This window comes from Pimephales promelas, chromosome 17, assembly GCF_988280905.1.
Source record: "Pimephales promelas chromosome 17, fPimPro1.hap1.1, whole genome shotgun sequence".
In the NCBI taxonomy this organism is placed as follows: domain Eukaryota; kingdom Metazoa; phylum Chordata; class Actinopteri; order Cypriniformes; family Leuciscidae; genus Pimephales; species Pimephales promelas.
Window position 1 is genome coordinate 14,063,013 of NC_142785.1, and position 16,824 is coordinate 14,079,836.

At 38.4% G+C, this 16,824-nt stretch overlaps 1 protein-coding gene across 2 annotated transcripts in view; it reads left to right on the forward strand.

Moving 5' to 3' along the window:
* Positions 1-16,824, forward strand: part of oplah (5-oxoprolinase, ATP-hydrolysing) — a 44,973-nt gene that overhangs the window by 25,243 nt on the left and 2,906 nt on the right. For both annotated transcript variants that reach the window (XM_039685342.2, XM_089121947.1), the window contains exons 12-25: positions 1,331-1,501; positions 1,628-1,765; positions 1,849-1,987; positions 4,277-4,389; positions 5,140-5,291; positions 5,414-5,574; positions 9,449-9,550; positions 10,094-10,268; positions 10,406-10,590; positions 10,684-10,830; positions 11,583-11,717; positions 13,484-13,633; positions 15,332-15,489; positions 15,579-15,739. In XM_039685342.2, the coding sequence (XP_039541276.2) occupies positions 1,331-1,501; positions 1,628-1,765; positions 1,849-1,987; positions 4,277-4,389; positions 5,140-5,291; positions 5,414-5,574; positions 9,449-9,550; positions 10,094-10,268; positions 10,406-10,590; positions 10,684-10,830; positions 11,583-11,717; positions 13,484-13,633; positions 15,332-15,489; positions 15,579-15,739 (2,087 nt within the window). The remainder of the gene's footprint in view (positions 1-1,330; positions 1,502-1,627; positions 1,766-1,848; positions 1,988-4,276; positions 4,390-5,139; positions 5,292-5,413; positions 5,575-9,448; positions 9,551-10,093; positions 10,269-10,405; positions 10,591-10,683; positions 10,831-11,582; positions 11,718-13,483; positions 13,634-15,331; positions 15,490-15,578; positions 15,740-16,824) is intronic.

Genomic DNA, 16,824 nt, shown 5'->3' on the forward strand with positions numbered 1-16,824 from the left:
TTCTACATGTAGGGTGTGTGCATGACGCTGTCTGCTAAATTTTTGACCCTCAAAAATTATGGATTTTTTTTTTGTTGTTGTTGTTGTTATTTCAGAAACTTTGTGAGCTATAATCTCAATTACCTACGTCAGAATTTTTCATTTTTCCTGCCATTGTGAACTTTGTTTTAACTCCTCCTAGGTCATTTGTCTATATTTATCTTGTGGTACACATGGAAGATCGCATTAGTTTTTAATTACTGTGCACTATAACTTAAGAAAATGAAGAATTGTGATGCTGTGATCACAAAAGTTTTAATATGACATTGAAAAACTGTGTTCACATCATGTTCTCTTCACATGTCCTTTGACCCCAATGATTGGCTTCAGGGCCTAAAATGAACTCTCACCAAGCGCCAAATGCAAATCAATTGCCAGTTGGCCAGTAACATTTTTATGAATCCTAATGCAATGTTTTGAGAACATAAACATGAACAACTCTCAGGACAGTTGATGGAGCAATGCTGCATCTTCACGACAGTTTGAGCCTTGCCAAAATATTCAAGCACAAGAAGATGAAATTATGTAACATTATAATTATGTATTACAAAATTATGTTAAAAAAAGCCTGTCTTGGCGAGTATCCTAGTAAACATATTCAGTAATGGCTTAAGTGAATGTAAACCGTTTTTAGAGAAAGACAACACAGTATCAGTAAATTGGATTTCTGCATTGTCTTAAAGTGACAGCAGCCTAATATTCCCACTGATGTCTGTTTTTAATGTTAATCAAACTACAAAAAACAAAGAAAAAAACTCTTCCTGCTCTTGACTGAAAAAACTGTGTAACTTTATTCATCTTGATTCATCTATATTTAATTTATACAGTGAAGACTATATGGAGTTTTCTTTTACATTCATTCATACACTGAACATTACTTTGTTCAATTTATATACCTGCCTGAAAAACCTTAAAAGCACTGTTTATTTATTTATTTATTTTTTATCTTTGTTCTACTGTATTTATGTGTGCTATTTCTTGTAATTTGATGACTTGTTCTTGTTTACTTAACAATGTTTAATACAAATGTTTATATAGAATTTTTACTGGTATGGTGTCATTACTGCACGTTTTTGCAAAAACAGTTTCATGGCCATTGTCATGTGTGGCACAAAGTTAGTTTTATTCCCTGATTTGATATTTATATTCATACTATATATTTTTTTCATACAACCATGTTTGCTGGGGAGTCTTTATGAGCCATTTAGAATAAGAACACTGACATTGAAGTGCTTAAGTTTTTTAAAATGAATTGGTGATAGTACAATACTCTTTCTTTTTTTACTGTTAGATACAGCGGAGTGCTGTCAGCATACGGTTTGGCTTTGGCTGATGTGGTGGAGGAGGTTCAGGAACCGTGTTCTCTACAGTATGAAGCCGGCTCATACTCCAAGCTGGACCAGAGGATAGAGGAACTCTCTCAACGCTGCGACCAAATACTGAGCAAACGAGGCTTTAGCAGGTCACTCTCAAGGATAGTCACATTGAAAAGCTTCTCTTTTGGCTCATCTGGTGTATCATTATCTTTTAACAAACACAAATGAAAATGCAACACAAAGTTGAAAATGACATGATTGTGTCTGTACAGTTCTCAGATCAGTATAGAAGTGTTCCTGCACCTGCGTTATGAGGGCACAGATTGCGCGCTCATGACCACGGCTGCAGGTCACCCCAGTAACGCCCACTCCTGTCGCGCGGGAGACTTTCGCACGGCCTTCACTAAACGGTAATGCTGTTTATATTGTGAATGGTCAACAAATGACTTGATGCATCCTCTACTGTTTCTCACTCTTTCGAATTCTACAACAGATATCTGAAAGAATTTGGCTTCACCATCACAGATCGGCCAATCGTGGTGGATGATATCCGTGTGCGTGGTTCTGGGAAGTCTGGAATTAGGTCAAAAGTTCAGCCAAAAGCAGAGCAGAAACCTCTGAGTCCTATTAAGGTATTAATAAACAATGCAAACCTAACCATATATTTTAAAAGATTAAAAAAGAAAATACCAAAACTGCTACTCTGATAGCTGTAAATGCTAGGAAGTCAAGTCCCTTTTCACATTTCTGTGGTTCTCAGAAGCTTACCGAACTATGATGACCTTCGTTTCAGTGGTGAATGGGAATTACCACAAATATCATTTTTATGTTCTCATTTGCTCCAATAGCAAAAGGAAAAAACTCTGTGTTTCTATTACTTAACAAAAAGTGGAAAAAAATATAGAGAGAGTAGGCGCGTTTGCGGTATTTTCTAAATGTCGATAAAAAACTTTTGCGAAATGACAGCGTTTCCATTAACTGATGTCATGCGGTTTCTCTCTATTTCTTTGAGGTTTTGAGTCCAGTAAGCTATTCCTATAATTTTTGTTTCTTTTATGAATTGAATAAAGAAATCTGTCTCATATTATGTCCAAAAGGTCAGTGTACTTGCAGTCGTTTTCCCTTATTTAACCCATATTTAACAGTCTGTGAAAAGGGTCTTTGCCTTGACTTTACTGTTATTGGCTATGATGGAGTTTGACCTGTGTAGTCCATTAAATCACAGTGTTGGTGATTTGGGGTAGCCTACATTAAAATTGGTCGCACACCAGATGAGAAGCGCCTTATTGTGGCTAGGAAAACTCTCCTAGCCACAGGTATTGCAAAGGTATTGCATCATGTTCAGTTCAAGACAGCAGTCCAGAGCAATGATTCTAATCCCCAAACAGGCAAAAGTTCACTTAAAGAGTATGGCATTAAAGTTTGGTGTTTTAAAAACAGCTCAAACAAAAAAAATAGAAAAAATTATCTATATTATTATAGTTCCCTATATAAAGGATATAGACTTTATTCTAGCCACACAACGCACAATCTTTCAGCTCAGGGTGAAGTCACCTGCTCTGCTTCTTGTCTGGTGTGTGACCCCCTCAACAGTGAAAGTTTAAAACATATTTGTGCTGCTTTTAAGTTGCCATCCCAGATTCCACCTCTGCTCTTTTTGGTCATTACACCAACTTCTTGAGGTATTGAAGATGACATGTATGCAAACCGCTGTTTGATTTATCTTGCCTTACCATACACTCTCAGAAAAAAGTGTACAAAAGCTGTCACTGGGGCTGTACCTTTTCAAAAGGTACACTTTTGTCCATTTCAGGTGCTAATATGTACATTTTAGGTGCTAATATATCCATTTCAGGAGCAAATATGTCCATTTTAGGTCCTAATATGTACATTTTAGGTGCTAATATGTACATTTCAGGTGCTAATATGTACATTTTAGGTACCAATATGTACATTTTAGGTGCTAATATGTACATTTCAGGTGCTAATATGTACATTTTATGTGTTAATATATCCATTTCAGGAGCAAATATGTCCATTTTAGGTCCTAATATGTACATTTTAGGTGCTAATATGTACATTTCAGGTGCTAATATGTACATTTTAGGTACCAATATGTACATTTTAGGTGCTAATATGTACATTTCAGGTGCTAATATGTACATTTTAGGTGCTAATATATCCATTTCAGGAGCTAATATGTACATTTTAGGTGCTAATATGTACATTTTATGTGTTAATATATCCATTTCAGGAGCAAATATGTCCATTTTAGGTCCTAATATGTACATTTTAGGTGCTAATATGTACATTTCAGGTGCTAATATGTACATTTTAGATACCAATATGTACATTTTAGGTGTAAAAATGTACATTTTAGGTGCTAATATTTAAGTTGTAGGTGCTAATATATCCATTTCAGGAGCAAATATGTCCATTTTAGGTCTAATATGTACATTTTAGGTGCTAATATGTACATTTCAGGTGCTAATATGTACATTTTAGGTACCAATATGTACATTTTAGGTGTAAATATGTACATTTTAGGTGCTAATATGTACATTTTAGGTGCTAATAAGTACATTTCAGGTGCTAATATGTACATTTTAGGTGCTAATATGTACATTTTAGGTACCAATATGTACATTTTAGGTGCTAATATGTACATTTTAGGTGCTAATATGTACCACTAAGGTACCACTATGCAGCCTTTGGGTACAAAAGTGTACCTTTTGAAAAGGTACAGCCCCAGTGACAGCTTTTGTACCTTTTTTTTTCTGAAGTGGCAAGATGCTTTTTACACATATTAGATTTTTTTATTGTGGCTGTTATTAATACAATTATTAATAAAATGAATGAATAAATGAATTAATAAAGGAATGACATTTATTGATTAACTTTTTAACATTTTTCGGACCCAGATGACCCAATGTTACTTTGAGGATCGTTATCTGGACACCAGTGTGTATCTGTGGGAGAATCTTTCCTGTGATCACAGCATCCAAGGACCAGCCATCATTATTGATAAGAACAGGTGTGTGTGATTTCCTAAAAAGTATCTAAGTATTATGTTATACATAGTGATTATTTTTGCCACTTTAAACTTTTGCTAAATTGAGGGGTTTGATCAAACCTTTTAAAGTTCAGTATGTGTGTGTGTCATTCTGCAGCATTTGCTCCAGATATGATGAATAATGAATGATTCCTCATGTCTTGTTGAGGAGATTTGCGGAGCTGCACATGAATCAATGGATTCATGATGTATATGTGAGCATTTTGAACTTGAACTTGATACTAAGTGTTTATATTGGGACTATTTTAGACTGGTTTGGGTCGTACCACTGCGGAGTAGTCCAGTACCTGCGTGACTCGTCATAGGCATAAACAGAGAGAAGTAGCTCCGGCTACAATGTTCTTCCGCAAGACTCATGCAGTTCTGTTTATTAACCAATAGAGCGCCTAAAGTTATGGACTGCAGCTTTTAAAATAAAATGTTACCAATAAATGTTATGATGGCTTTTGCCCCCCTTAAAGCTTCCAATAATAAGATCTTAAAAGTAGAGGGTTTAACTCTTCTCTAAATTGCTGATGTCCTTTTAAAAGGAAGCTGTCACTATCCGTTTCTCTCCAGCTCTTCCATCGTAATCGGTGAAGAAAGAATTCCATTCTGGGATTTGCCAATTGAGGGTTGATCTAAGGCATTTAGAAATATTGTCATTGTTCCTGTAACCATATATTTTTAATTAATTTAAAAAAAAAAAAATTATATTTCTTCTTTTGCCAGCACGATTCTCGTGGAGCCAGCGTGTGTGGCTCACCTGACAGAGGATGGTGACGTGTTTATTGATGTCGGTACGGGAACGCAGTGTGTCGTAGGAACTGAACTCAACACCATCCAGTTGTCCATCTTCTCCCATCGCTTCATGAGCATCGCAGGTTTGATGGGGCTGAAAAAAGTTTGGAATGAATGAAGAGTGTGTAAATATGAAATCTGTACAGTGGGCTGTCTATGTTATTATCTATAAGTGCACTGATGCTTTCTGGTTCCTCAAACACAGAGCAGATGGGTCGTGTCCTGCAGAGAACCTCCATATCCACCAATATAAAGGAGCGTCTGGATTTTTCCTGTGCTGTTTTTGGTCCAGATGGAGGTTTGGTGTCTAATGCTCCTCACATCCCTGTTCATCTAGGGGCCATGCAGGAGACTGTACAGTTCCAGGTACACAAACACACAAATATACAACAAATTACAACAATAAAATTATCTAATGTGTTTTTGTTGTTATTAGTATGGTTAAATTGGATCATCGAATGTCATCAGCAAAGACATTGGTTAATAAAGTGAGATGAAATCGTGTATTTATGCATGCATGCTCACATTTAGCTTAGAACTACAATAACCATCATATTTACTCAGTGCTCACAATGCATCATCTTACTTCTCTCAACATGGGGACAGAAGAGGTCTTCTCCTTCATGTGTAATCAATATGAAAACAAAGTAACTTGTGTTACTTATTTGAAAAAGATATTTTAATGTAAATTTAAAAGTAATGTGTTGCATTATTAGTTAGATTACAGTAATCTGATTATGTAACTTGCCTTACTTTTAATGTGTTACCTCTAAAACTGGTTGTCGCTCATTACGCCAACTTTTGCCCTGCTCTCTGTCTTCTCATTCATTGTGCATGAAAATGTCACAAAGTTTCTGAAGTAGGACGTTCCAGTCATGGCTGCTAAACAACAGCTCTTTGGGACAATGAAGAGACTGTTTTATTGATAAAACATTATGAAAAAACTGTTTGGACATGAGAGGATGAAATTTCATACTGTCATACCAGATAATGCTTGTTTTGATGCCACTACTGAAGAAAATCAGATCATTTTAAAGTCTTTTATCAATATGATTTCTTGCATTGTCTGTTTATTGATTTGCTTGTAAACCTTTAAAACTAATCTCTATAATAAACAGGGTTACACTTTATTTGGTAACACTTTATTTTACAGTGTCCTTGTTACATATGTTTATATGTACTTGCCATAGTAATAACTATAAATTATGCATATTTACATGCAACTAACCCTCAACCAAATCCTAATCTTACCGTCCGTGGACACCACTTTCATACTCGGAAGTCGTTACACCTCGTTTTACACCTGACTGATACCAGTCGATTGCTCGATTTCAGAGCTGTGAAGCATTTCTGATCGATCTTGAGGTGAATCAGACTGGAGGCCCATGCCTGAGGTAGTACTCGCGCTTTTAGCCATAACTGAAGTGGGAGCATGCGAAGCAGACCCAACTGGGAGTACTGATGATGCCGAGGCCATGAGACCCAGCATTTTCTGAAACCTTTTGAGTGACTATAGTGCCACAGCAGAAGGATTTTGTGATGCGCTGAATGTTCAGTCTGCGCTCTGGTGACATTCGCACTGTCATAGACAGCGAGTCCAGTTCTGTGCCCAGAAAAGATATTCTCTGACTGGGAGACAGCAGACTTGTCACCCAATTGACTTTTGAAACCTAGATTCTCGAGATGTTCGAGTAATATGGTCCTGTGTTCTATGAGCTCTGACTGAGATCGAGCTAGAATCAGCCAATCGTCCAAGTAGTTTAAAACTTGCATGCCCCAAAGTTGTCATTGTAAATGCACAGGGTGCTAGGGACAGGCTGAACGGTAGGACTGTGTATTGATATAACTGGCCCTCGAAGGCAAATCTCAAGAATCGCCTGTGACGTGACGCTATTTGTATTTGGACATACACGTCCTTAAGATCTATTGACAGAAACCAGTCCTCTTGGAAAATTTGCGCGAGGATTTTCCTGGTTGTGAGCATTCTGAACTGGTGTTTCACAAGCACTTTGTTCAGCTGTGTTAGATCTAGAATGTGTCTGAGACCCCCGTCTTTTTTCAGTACCAGAAAGTATCTGCTGTATAGACCCCTTTCGCTCTGAGCTTGAGATAAAGGCTCTATGGCCCCTTTGCTTAATAGTTTCGCTATTTTGGCTCGAAGTAGATGAGCTACTTTGGTTTTTACCATAGTTTCGACCCACTCCATATAGTGGCGGGGACGTTGATTATTACACTTAGAACACCATCGCCGTGGCCGGAATACCAGAAAATACATTCTTCATGTGATTTATCTGGGTCGCTGTGAAAACAGCATTTGTTTGCAGGCAAGCGGGTCGTGGTACCGGCTTGATTACTGCAAAATACACTGGAACAGTTATTTTCTGGAACTGAATGAGCGAAAGGTTTTGGTGGAAGTCTGGCGACGGCAAATCTTTTGCCAGGGCCCCTGCAGAGAGCGGCGGCGGCCGGCAGAGCGAGAGTGTGGTCTCAGGTCCTGGGCTTGACGGTGCTGTGAAGCGGCGGTGGGCGGAGGCTATGGCTGGGTGCTTCGAGCAGACGGCTATTTTGGGCGACCTGCTGCGAAGCCAGAGCGCTTTGGAGGGCTTCCGACCGTCATTTTCCTAGGAGGGCTAGGATGTATTTGAGGCCTCGGCTTTATCTCAATCTTTTGCCGGGGCCCATGCAGAGAGGGGCGGCGGCCGGCAGATCTCAGGTGCTGATCTCCGGTCCAGATCTGTGGTCTCAGGTCCTGGGCTTGACGGTGATGTGAAGCGGCGGTGGGCGGAGGCTATGGCTGGGAGCTTTGAGCAGACGGCTGTTTTGGGCGACCTGCTGCGAAGCCAGAGCGCTTTGGAGGGCTTCCGACCGTCATTTTCCTAGGAGGGCTAGGATGTATTTGAGGCCTCGGCTTTATCTCAATCTTTTGCCGGGGCCCATGCAGAGAGGGGCGGTGGCCGGCAGATCTCAGGTCCTGATCTGTGGTCTCAGGTCCTGGGCTTGAAGATGCTGTGAAGCGGCGGTGGGCAGAGGCTGTGGCTTGAGGCTTCGAGCAGACGGCTGTTTCTGGCGACCTGCTGCGAAGCCAGAGCGCTTTGGAAAGAAGTGCTTCATAGCCTGTGATGTCTTCTGAACCTCAGCGAATCTATTTGTAAAGTCTTTGACGGATGATCCAAAGAGGCCAGCTGGGGAGATGAGCGCGTTGAGAAACGTGGAGTGCTCCGAGTCCGGCATCTCTGATAATGTCAGCCATAGAGGTCTCTCAGCAACGGTAAGGGAAGCCATGTTCCGCCCAATGGCCTGTGCAGTGGATTTTGCGGCGCGAAGAGCCAGGTCCGTAGCGCTACTCAAATGCACCACGCTGATAGCTTCCGGTCCTTCCTCATCCAGTCTTCGGAGAAGGTCGGCTTGGAAGATCTGCAGTCTCCATCGAGTGTAATGCCGATACAGCCTGCCTGGTGAGTCCTCAGAGTCACCATGGGCAATAGCTCTCAATGATGGCAGCCGCCGTCAGCGAGCGCGAGAGCTGCATGATCCTCACCCAGGCAGGAAACACAGATGACATGGCAGTCCCCGTCGCTAAGTGCGGCTCGGCACGAGCCACAGGAACGAGGCTTCTTTAAAAAGACGCTGCTCTTTTAGAGAGAGAAAGGTACTGTGAGTCGCAGCAGAGAACACACACTCAGCAGAGTAAAGGAAATAAACGCCGGAAAGCGTAGCAGGTACGGCGACTGAAGACGGTGAGATGAAGGCCAGCTGCTTCAGATGCAAAGGCTCGTCCCACAGAAGACTTTTTCTCAGACGGCGTGGCTTCTTCACTCCGGATCCAGCGATGCGTGAGCTTCGCTGAAGAGATGAAAAATCAGATTATATCAGCCAATCGAGCTGTATATATAGGCCCAGGTCACGCCCATCTCGGCGGGACGTGACGTAGTGAGCGTGAAGCACCCCCATTGGATCTGACGTCACCAAGGGCCTCACTCAATTGGCTGTTCCAGTTGCCGCAGGACAGCCAATAGGCGCGCCGTCTAGCCTATGTCTGCATGCTACCGCAACGCGTTTTACATAAATTCAGAATTAAGTCTAATTTTTGGCTTCAATATCATATTTGAATGTATGAGAATCTGCTCTCTCTCAGATGTTTGTGAATATAATCCGAATGATGCAGATGTGCATGCTTGGTGTTGTATTTTGAATAAACTAAAATACTAAAGCATTGTAATAACTGTTTGATTTATGTTAGATAAAGGCGTCAGGAGGCCGCATGCAGGAGGGAGATGTGATTCTCAGTAACCATCCGTGTGCGGGTGGCAGTCATCTACCAGACCTCACTGTCATCACTCCTGTAGGTTGCTCAGGATGAACTTTATGCAGTTTCATTTTAAATGATATGCTAAGGCTGTCTCCAAAATGTTTGACTCGTTTTCACAACACATTTGAAAATGAAGCCCAATTTTGTATTACTGTAATCAATGTTCTGGATGCTACACTTTTGACATCATTAAGTTGACCTGTAAGAGCCAACTTACTTAAACCCTATTTAAACTTATTATGATTCTTACTCTGAAATTTCTGAGTTTTGAGTTTTAACTCAACAAACTCTAAACTCAGGCTTAGTGTGCTAAATCTTTTCAGATTTACTTACTGTACTGTATTTATGTTGTCATCATTTTGGAGATTCAATGTGAAAGAATTACAAAAATATACTAAAATCTTTACTGATGACGCGATTAATTAAAGAAAATAGTGCAATTAATTTTGTTTAATCGATTGACAGCACTAATGTATGTATAGTTGTAGATGTGTGTGTTATTAATGCAGATAATTTTCCTGAAATTACACATTAATTTGCAGCATAACTTGATGCGATTGGCTCTGTCTTCTGCAGGTGTTTCGTGATGGCGTAAGTGCGCCGGTGTTCTTTGTGGCCAGTAGAGGGCATCATGCTGATATAGGGGGCATCACTCCAGGCTCCATGCCCCCCCACTCCACCTCTCTACAGCAGGAGGGCGCTGTCTTTACTTCCTTTAAACTGGTCTCGGGTGGAGTCTTTCAGGAGAAAGGTTAGAAAAAACAATGTAACAGATGCTGAATACTGAATTATTATCATCATATTGTATTTCCATGGTCAGTCTATATAAGATTGGTGGCGTTTATTTTCATTTTTGTCATTATTCATAGTCATCTTTATGTCTATCAGCTGTGACAGAAGCCCTCATGGCACCTGCTCAATACCCAGGATGTTCTGGGACACGCAATCTCCGTGACAACCTGTCGGACCTTCGAGCTCAGGTAGCAGCCAATCAGAGGGGCTGTCAGCTTGTTGGGGAGATAATCACCAGCTACGGCCTGGAGGTCGTCCAGGCATACATGGGGTACATTCAGGTGTGGACATTGGTGTGATATTAAAATGTCAGCCTGATGTTTATGTCAGGGATCGCCATGTGTTTATCAATGAATCGCCCTGTGTGTATCTAGAGTAACGCAGAGCTTGCAGTTCGTGACATGCTGAAAGATTTCGCCCGTCGGCGGCGACAGGAAACAGGCTCCCTTGAGGTTGAAGCAGAAGATCAAATGGACGATGGGACACCAATCAGATTGAAGGTCCAGATCAATGAACAACAGGTAAGAAATTATTTGTACTTTATACATTTTCAAATTAAAATCAGTTTCTATATTAGACCTGAAACATTTTTTTTTTACTGTTACTTGCATTTTGATCCTTTCACTCTTCTAGGTTTCATACTGTACATAATATTAAGATATTTGGACACTTGAGCAGCATTTTAAACATTGCATTATATAACAAAATATCAAAACAAGTGGTGCATATTTTTTAAATACTTTGAAATCAAAACATTTCACAAATTGAAGTTTATTAGGTTTGAAATATGAAGCTATAGAACTGAGGGAAAATACAAATTAAAATGGCTGCATTTACGAATGCATTTTACTTAAATTAAATTACACATACAGCATGACTTGTGTAATTTCATTCTTCAAGCACAAGGATTTGTTGCATGTGTGGTTTTGTTGTAGGTTTGCAACTAACAAGTATTTTGATAAATGATAAATATGTTTATTACTTATTTGATTAATTGGTTAATTCGATGAACAAAGAAAGATGATTAATTAATAATAAAGATAATTGTAATTTTATATTTTTTTAATCTGTAATGAACAAAAATTGTTATTCTACTTCTTGCCCAATGTTGTCCTCCAAACAATGTACAATTTGAAAACAATTAAAGCAAATACTCTGCATGTGTTTATGTAAGCCATGTATGATTAAACATGTTTGAAAACCAAAATACAATTTTTCACGGTACAGTACAGTGACGATCAATACCTCTGTCCATATTTGTGTCTGTCTGCAGGGCAGCGCAGTGTTTGACTTCACCGGCACTGGGACAGAAGTGTGGGGCAACTGTAATGCTCCTCGTGCCATCACCCTCTCGGCCCTCATATACTGTCTGAGATGCATGGTGGGCCAGGACATCCCCCTCAACCAGGTGACACACTTTGGTGGATTGTGCTCAATAAAATGTTGTTTAAAGAAGTGTCTTATGCTCTCCAAAGATACATTAGTAGAGTAAAATGGGGGATGACAAAAAATAACAAAAAACTGTTAATTATGTGAAATATTATTACTATTGAAAATAACATTCTCTATTTAAATATACTTTAGGTAAAACTTTATTTTACAGGATCCCTGTTACACATCTTACATGTACTTACTATAGTAATAATAACAGTAAATTATTCATAATTACAAACAACTAACCCTAAACCAAACCCTAAACCTGGTTATGTAGTAACTGTATTGTAGTGTAAATCAGAGGTTGCATTAGACTCCCGCATTGTCTGTCGTTTTGACACTGACAGACGGGGTCGTAAAAACAATGCCATAATCTATTATTATCAGTCATTTTAATTTTCATATTTTAATGATAATATTGATCAATGATCAAAGCACATTGATCAAAGCACATATATAGATACATACATTAAATATGGTAAACGGAAGCTCAAGCATGCCTGCAAGAACAAACAATGACATCATTTGCTAGCCTATACCTCAGTGCCATGGGTCCCCTTTTTGTTTACATTGATTTGTTGCATTAATATTTATACAGATAGTTGCATGGGTAGTTTACCTGTCACTTAAAGGTACAATATGTAAGATTTTTGTAAAATATCCAGACATCACTTGCACAGTGTGTATATACCCTCACCCAAAGGATTATTAGGAACACCTCTTCAGTTTCTCACTAATGCAATTAACTAAAGCAATCTAATCAACCAATCACATGGCAGTTGCGTCTAAATAAAATGGCCCCCACAGTCACCAGATCTCAACCCAATAGAGCATCTTTGGGATGTGGTGGAACGGGAGCTTCATGCCCTGGATGTGCATCCCACAAATCTCCATCAACTGCAAGATGTTACAGTATCCAATCAATATGGGCCAACATTTCTAAAGAATGGTTTCAGCACCTTGTTGAATCAATGCCATGTAGAATTAAAGCAGTTCTGAAGGCGAAAGGGGGTCAAACACAGTATTAGCATGGTGTTCCTAATACTCCTTTTGGTGAGTGTATGTGTGTGTATATATGTCTATATATGTCCTGCAGTTGTGTACTTACAATATCACAAAAGTTACCAAAGATTTTTATTTTTAGAGAAATTCGCATTTAAATAATAGCTCATCCCTGGTCATTGTCGCCTGTCTATGAAGTAATATACGCGCTATCCTTGGTTTCCGCTCGTACTGACATACAGTAGTAACTATGGCGACAGACGTGGAAAACTGTTACGTCTCCTTGTTACAGTGTTACACAAATAAGTACTGAGTACTATTAATTAACAGCATGTTATAACATAATACTCATTTACAACTTACTATAGGGTTGAGGGTTGTAATTATGCATAATTCACTGTTATTACTGTGTAGTACAAAAAATAGTAAATTAATAACTTTTTTTAAACAAAAATGAAACATCACTGAACTTAATTAAGCTGGACTGTGACGCTATTTTCTTCTGGAAACAGTTTTTTGCATTCTTTTTCTGATCTCTCTAAAGCTTTGAATCTTTATTGTAAAAATCACTATATATTAATAAATGTGACTTGACCTGTAATGTGTAACAAGAACATAATAAAATAAAGTGTTATTGAACTTTTTACTAATATGATTTCCAATTTATTAAATCTTTTTGAAAATTATTATTTGTCATGATTTGTTTTGTTTTTTGTCATGACTTGTTTTGTGTTTCAGGGCTGTCTGGCCCCTGTTAAAGTCCTCATCCCGCCCGGTTCAATCCTGCAGCCGTCTGAGAATGCTGCAGTAGTGGGCGGTAATGTGCTGACTTCACAGAGAGTGGTGGACGTCATCTTCAGAGCCTTCCAAGTGTGTGCGGCCTCACAGGTGTGTGTTTTATCACACAGAATCATCTATATCTATGGCAGCTTCTGAACTCACATAGCAAAAATCCTGACCTGGATTTCAGACCATACACTTTTAGCTGTTTGAGTCAAGTCCAAGTTATTTGTATAGCGCTTTTTACAATTCACATTGTCTTAAAGCATCTTTACAGAAAATCATCATTTTAATGTTTAGAATATCTTAATATATCCATGCTTTTATATTCGCATTTAGCAGCTTAGAGCTGGGAAATATTATAGTTTACATTTTGCAACAATACAAGCAACCAGGCAGTCATATACCTGTAGATATACCCCTAACCCCAACCCTAAACATACTCTTCACTTGGTGTAAGCAGATCACATGAAAATGAATGAAAACTATACAAATACTAATTATCTCACCAAAACAAAAAATATTTACAAATTGTCATGAGGTTGTGTTGATGATATTGTTGGGGACATTTTGGGACGGTAAAAAAAATAATGAACCCGATATTTGCTGTATTGTATTTAATGCTTTACATGAGAATACTGTATGTTTGCTGGTAAAGTAAGATATACTATATAACTAACTTTTAATATATCGCTGGACAATATAGTTAACATTTTTGAAGATTTTACAATCAAGCAGTACATATTTACTATTTGTAGTATTTGTATAATTTGTTATTAATTATATATTCATTAAATCATTTTTGAATTCATTAAAGGGTTAGTTCACCCAAAAATGAAAATTCTGTCAGTATTTACTCACCCTCATGTTGTTCCAACCCCGTAAGACCTTCGTTCATCTTCGGAACACAAATTAAGATATTTAGGATATTAAAATCGCTCCTGCATACAGTCCATAGGCTTCTTGAGGGACTGGCTCTTGCTGTCCTCGAAAAGTAATTGAAGACATCGTTAAAATAGTCCAAGTGACTACAGGGGCTCAATCTTAAGTTTATCAAACGACGAGAACACTTTTGTGCGCAAAAAAACAACAAAAATAATGACTTTATTTCAACTATTCACTTCCTTCTCCATAAGCCTATAGTCCGTTAACGTAGTGTGATTGCGTAGAGCTACGTCACACGTAGGCTCACTATTGGTCGACGCTGGTCATGTGTGTGTGATGCGTGTGACATACAATAACAGAAGCTTACGCTATTAAACTAGTTAGCTGACTCGCGCAGAGGGAGAAATAAACGAATAGTTGAAATAAAGTCGTTATTTTTGTTGTTTTTTTGCGCACAAAAGTGTTCTCGTCGTTTGATAAACTTAAGATTGAGCCCCTGTAGTCACTTGGACTATTTTAACGATGTCTTTTATGACTTTTCGGGGACGGCAAGAGCCAGTCCCTCAAGAAGCCTATGGACTGTATGCAGGAGCGATTTTAATATCTTAAATATCTTAATTCGTTTTCCCGAAGATGAACGAAGGTCTTACGGGGTTGGAACAACATGAGGGTGAGTAAATACTGACAGAATTTTCATTTTTGGGTGAACTAACCCTTTAAGTGGTAACATTGAGAATTATGAAACATGGAAGATGGTTATATGCATAGAAGTGATCAAATCAATTGCATAAAATGTTGTACATAATATCTTTATTTAATGTAAGCTAAAGGCAACTGCGGTAAGGAATGAAAAACTCAATTTGAGTCCAGTTAGATGCCATTTATGATCCCACTTTGTGCTTTTTTCAATTCTCTTTTAAGGGTTGCATGAACAACGTGTCGTTCGGCTGTGAGAAAAGCGGTTACTATGAGACGGTTGCCGGTGGTGCGGGGGCGGGGCCAAGCTGGAATGGGCGTGGGGGCGTTCACACTCACATGACCAACACTCGCATCACTGACCCGGAGATCCTGGAGAGCAGGTCTGAGTGTTTAACAGCATTATAGAAACATTACATTCATACATGACGTGAAAGAGATATTTGAAGTCGAGTTGATGTCGCCGTCTCAGGTATCCAGTGATTCTTGAGCAGTTTTCTCTCCGGACCGGTTCTGGAGGGAAAGGTCTGTACCATGGCGGTGACGGTGTGATCCGGAAACTTCGATTTCGTAGTCCAGTGGTTCTGTCAGTATTGACGGAGAGGCGCTCTACACGACCCTACGGCCTACATGGTAGCTTCATCTGCATTTATTTATTTATATATATTTATATATACCGTATATATTAGTGCTGTCAATCGATTAAACGGCACATTTTTCTGTAATAAATCACACCCAACATTAAAGTTTTTAGTATATTTTTGTATTTTAATTGTTTCAAATTTAAAATTCAAATTAATGTAATGTGGAAACAATATAAAGACAGTTGCCTTTATTATATTTGTTTAATTATATTTTTTTTTATGAAGGAATGCATCACCGATATCAATATTGATTTTTCTTTGTAATAGAGATTTTTTTTTATAGCCATTATTATAGCCATTCGGCATTACAGTATAATTGAGAGCTATAAATTTTAACATATATTAAGCTTTAAAATATACAACAACTTTTAACTTAAGTGAGATTAAAACAATCTTCACATTATAATAAATGCCTTTCAATATGTCAGGGCTCAATTTTTTGGCCAGTTCAGATTTTGATTTGCCCTGTCAAAATGCACAAAAAGTTATTGTGTTTGTCATTTTTGATCCATATAACCTTGTAAATGGTGCTTTAAGATTTTCAGGTAGATCTAACAGGTAGGATATACTGTATATAGAAATTAAATGGTTATTAAACTATTAAAACTATCTCAGTCTTCACTGCATAAATTATAAATTAAATACAGATTAATCCTTATTAAAGCTACAAGTTAATCAGTCAAGAGCAGTGAGTGATTTTCTTTTCTTTTGTTCTTTGATTATCCTCAAGGGAGTAGTTAAAATTAAAACTTAACTTTAAAATTACCCTATGATTTACTCACCCTCAAGCCATCATAGGTATAAATGACTTTCTTCTTTCAGATGAATACAATTGGCGTTATATTAATAAATGTCCTGGCTCTTCCGAGCTTCATTATGGCAGTGGATTGCAACCAACAGATTGAAGCTCAAAAAAGTGTATCCATCCATCATAAACGTTCGTTCGGCTTCCAATCGGCTCCAGGGGGTCAATAAAGGCCTTCTGAAGCAATTTGTGTAAGAAAAATGTTCATTTTTAAAATTTTATAAAGTAAAATAACCAGCTAAAGAGCCAGGACATTTATTTATATAACT